This window comes from Salvia splendens, chromosome 13 (genome assembly GCF_004379255.2).
Source record: "Salvia splendens isolate huo1 chromosome 13, SspV2, whole genome shotgun sequence".
NCBI classification, from domain to species: domain Eukaryota; kingdom Viridiplantae; phylum Streptophyta; class Magnoliopsida; order Lamiales; family Lamiaceae; genus Salvia; species Salvia splendens.
The window spans coordinates 26,176,628-26,179,816 of NC_056044.1; the positions used below are offsets into that span (position 1 = coordinate 26,176,628).

Sequence of the window (3,189 nt, forward strand, 5' to 3'; positions counted from 1 at the left end):
ATATAATTATTATTCATCAAATTTGTGATCTATTTTAAATGGAGAGTTTCTAAAAGTGATATCGAAATAAAAAGTGATATCAACCACTTTTTAAAATTAATTTTTTTGTTAATTGAACTTTTTAAAATTAATTAATCGATCTTATGAAAGTTTTAATTAAACTCAAAGTAGATGGGCATTTTGGTCATATCAGTTGCACCGGTCATTCTAAACCCTAGCCCCCCGAGGTATAAAATGCTAATACTAACATGAGTTGAATACTCTCACTGCAATTCCCCACTAGGTTTTTTTTCCGGAGTTGTGAAGCAGCGAAGCCCAATTTCCCTTTCTCAGTAGCCGCAGCCATGGTAAATCCTTAGATTTATGATAGATTTATGATATTATGTTTCTGTGTTCTCTTTTTTTCAAAAATATATGTCACATCTATTATTGAAATTTTCTATCTATTTGTTTCGATATGTAAAATCGTATTGTTTTGTATGATTGCGATTCTGCTTACTTTTTCCTTTGGATTTGAATTCTCATGTATGATTGCGATTCTGCTTACTTTTTCCTTTGGATTTGAATTCTCATTCACCGCTTTGATGCATGTCCTGTTATTCAGTTTAATCTGGATTTTTGGCTGCATTACCTGAATTTTTGAAATAAGTGTTTATGGCAGATAACTTGGGTCGCTTTTCAATAGCATGCCTTTGATTGGATCATTCTGTTGTTTTACTATTGTCATTGCCTTTGCTAATTGGGGGAAGATACTATTAATGTATGCTTTCTAGATTAAAATAAATAAAAATAATGCGAATCTACACGTTAAACAATTTTTTGATTTAATCTGATTCTGCTGATGTTTTGTGCTCAGGAGTTTCCATTTTATTTGTGTACACGACTTTCTACTTTTCCTGTTTCCCAGCCTTAGTGGCCGATTGGAATTTAGGATTTTACCATCAATCCTTAAATCACTCTAAATGAGCATTTGTGTTTGAGTTACTGCTTGATGAAGTCGTTCTTGTTTTACTGTTACTATGTTGTTGATAAGAAATGTAAGTGTGTGACTAACTGTCTACTTAATCATTTATTTGAATTTTATAGTCGAAGAGAAAGACCAGGGAGCCAAAGGAAGATAATGTCACTCTTGGACCTGCCACTAGAGATGGGGAGCTTGTGTTTGGCGTGGCCCACATCTTTGCCTCTTTCAATGATACATTCATCGTGAGTGCAAAAATGTTTTATTAGCATATATTTACAATTGGGTGAAGGGCTACCGCCAACTACTGTAATTACTTTTAATTTTATTAATTGAAATGATATCAATTTATTCGTATTATTCTCCTTGTTTACATGATTATTTTTATTAAAATATTCAGTCACCCTTACTTTTGGTCACCCTTGTTTGCAGCATGTGACTGATTTGTCTGGGAGAGAAACCATGGTTCGTATAACAGGTATTGCTTAGTATTTATAGTGGCTCTTGGCTAACTTGTACTTACCTCTTGTTATATGTACTTTTGAAAATGTAGCCATCTGTAGTCTTTATAAAAAGAATAGCAAGTGAATTCAAATTTTTTTAATGCTCTTTTATAACTAATGACCCATAGCAATTAGCTTGATTTAAAATCTCCCAATAGTTCAGCACTTCAGCTACAAATGTTCAATAAGTTTCTATCAGAAGGATATAGATTGGAACTTTGGGGTGGAAAGTTTGAACAAATATCAAATTGCACACTGTACCTTGGCACCATTTTGGGGTGGAGATGCATGCTTTGTATAGAAAGCAAAGTTTGATCAGTGTTGCCAGTGAAAATTGTTGAAACACTCTTTTATTTGAAGCATTGATGTGTTTATATCTTATTCCATGTCTGCTTTGATGGCTTGGTCTCTAGGAACTTAGGATTGAGAACTTTCCATTTCAAGTAGCACCCACCTCAATTTCTTAGTACTACTTTATATCTTTGATTGATTAGATTTTCAAATTTCTCTTTTATATTTAGGTGGTATGAAGGTGAAGGCTGACAGGGATGAATCATCTCCCTATGCAGCTATGCTTGCTGCACAAGATATTTCTCAGAGATGCAAGGTTCTATGATATTCCATCCTAAACTTGCTATCCTTACAGAACATGCCATGAAACTATTAGTCTGCTTTCTGTATAACTGATCCATGGGCAACATATCAGGAACTTGGCATCAACGCCCTTCACATTAAGCTTCGTGCTACTGGTGGCAACAAAACTAAGACTCCTGGTCCTGGTGCTCAGTCTGCGCTCAGAGCTCTTGCCCGTTCTGGCATGAAGATTGGCCGTATAGGTATGGGAAAAATTTGTTGATGTCTGAATGTTTTGATGCCTTTTTTTAATCATGTTTCATTTCATTCAATGGAACTTTTCATAAACGGCACGGTTACACTTGCAGAGGATGTGACTCCAATTCCAACTGACAGCACTCGCAGAAAGGGTGGTAGAAGGGGAAGAAGGCTGTAATTTTGTCATTTTGGTCATTCTATCTGTGGTTCATTTCATTTTTATGGAGTTTCTTATTTCTACCCAGTGTTTGAAAATTTTATAGTTCTACCAAAAACCATTGATGTTTTCACTCTGCGACATCGACCAATTATGAAATACTACTACTAGTATTTTTGCTCGAACTAGCTTAACATTGCCCATCATTGCTTTATTGGCATTAATTTGGTTTTTAGTTATAAATTAGAATTGTTAATGGTTTCTACTCCTTTTATTTTCATCTATGCCTAGATCACAATCGATTACGAAGTTCATATATTGCAATTTTACATTCAAGATTTTCTAAAGATTTGATTGTTTTATGTACAATATTTTTTGGTCAACAAAACGAAGGTGGGGAGTACTGTTCATTTATTCAAGATTAACTTTCTCGAGCTTTTAACATTTTCTGTTCAGTGTAATGTGTTCTGAATATATGCTTAACATAATACGTGCTTGTTTGCTTGTCATAATAAACTCAAGATTTATCCTAATTTGCCTTTAATAAATGGTTCGATTGCTTAGATTCAATTTTAATATGACCCATGACTAACTAAAAGCCCTACACCTGCAACAATTTTAATCTCTCTTTTTTTCTCTTCATCCTCGTCCTTTGCAGTCTCTTCTCTCTTTCTCAGTCTCTTCTCACCCCATGCTTTTCTTTTCTCTTTAATCCATGGGGCGGATTAATCATTATC

The 3,189-nt window shown here is 34.3% G+C and overlaps 1 protein-coding gene across 1 annotated transcript; it reads left to right on the forward strand.

The window, feature by feature from the left end:
• Positions 1-222: 222 nt before the first annotated feature.
• Positions 223-2,640, forward strand: LOC121762734 (40S ribosomal protein S14-3). The gene is made up of 6 exons (XM_042158713.1): positions 223-347; positions 1,087-1,206; positions 1,394-1,439; positions 1,986-2,071; positions 2,171-2,300; positions 2,406-2,640. The coding sequence occupies exons 1-6, from the start codon at positions 345-347 to the stop codon at positions 2,471-2,473; spliced, it is 453 nt and encodes a 150-aa protein (XP_042014647.1). The 5' UTR covers positions 223-344; the 3' UTR covers positions 2,474-2,640.
• The last annotated feature ends 549 nt before the right edge of the window (positions 2,641-3,189 follow it).

What these genes read in the sequence shown, in the direction of transcription:
- LOC121762734 (XM_042158713.1), top strand. An exon ending in CTTTCAATGATACATTCATC is followed by an intron (nt 1,207 to 1,393) that starts GTGAGTGCAAAA and finishes CCTTGTTTGCAG; the next exon opens with CATGTGACTGATTTGTCTGG. An exon ending in ATATTTCTCAGAGATGCAAG is followed by an intron (nt 2,072 to 2,170) that starts GTTCTATGATAT and finishes GCAACATATCAG; the next exon opens with GAACTTGGCATCAACGCCCT.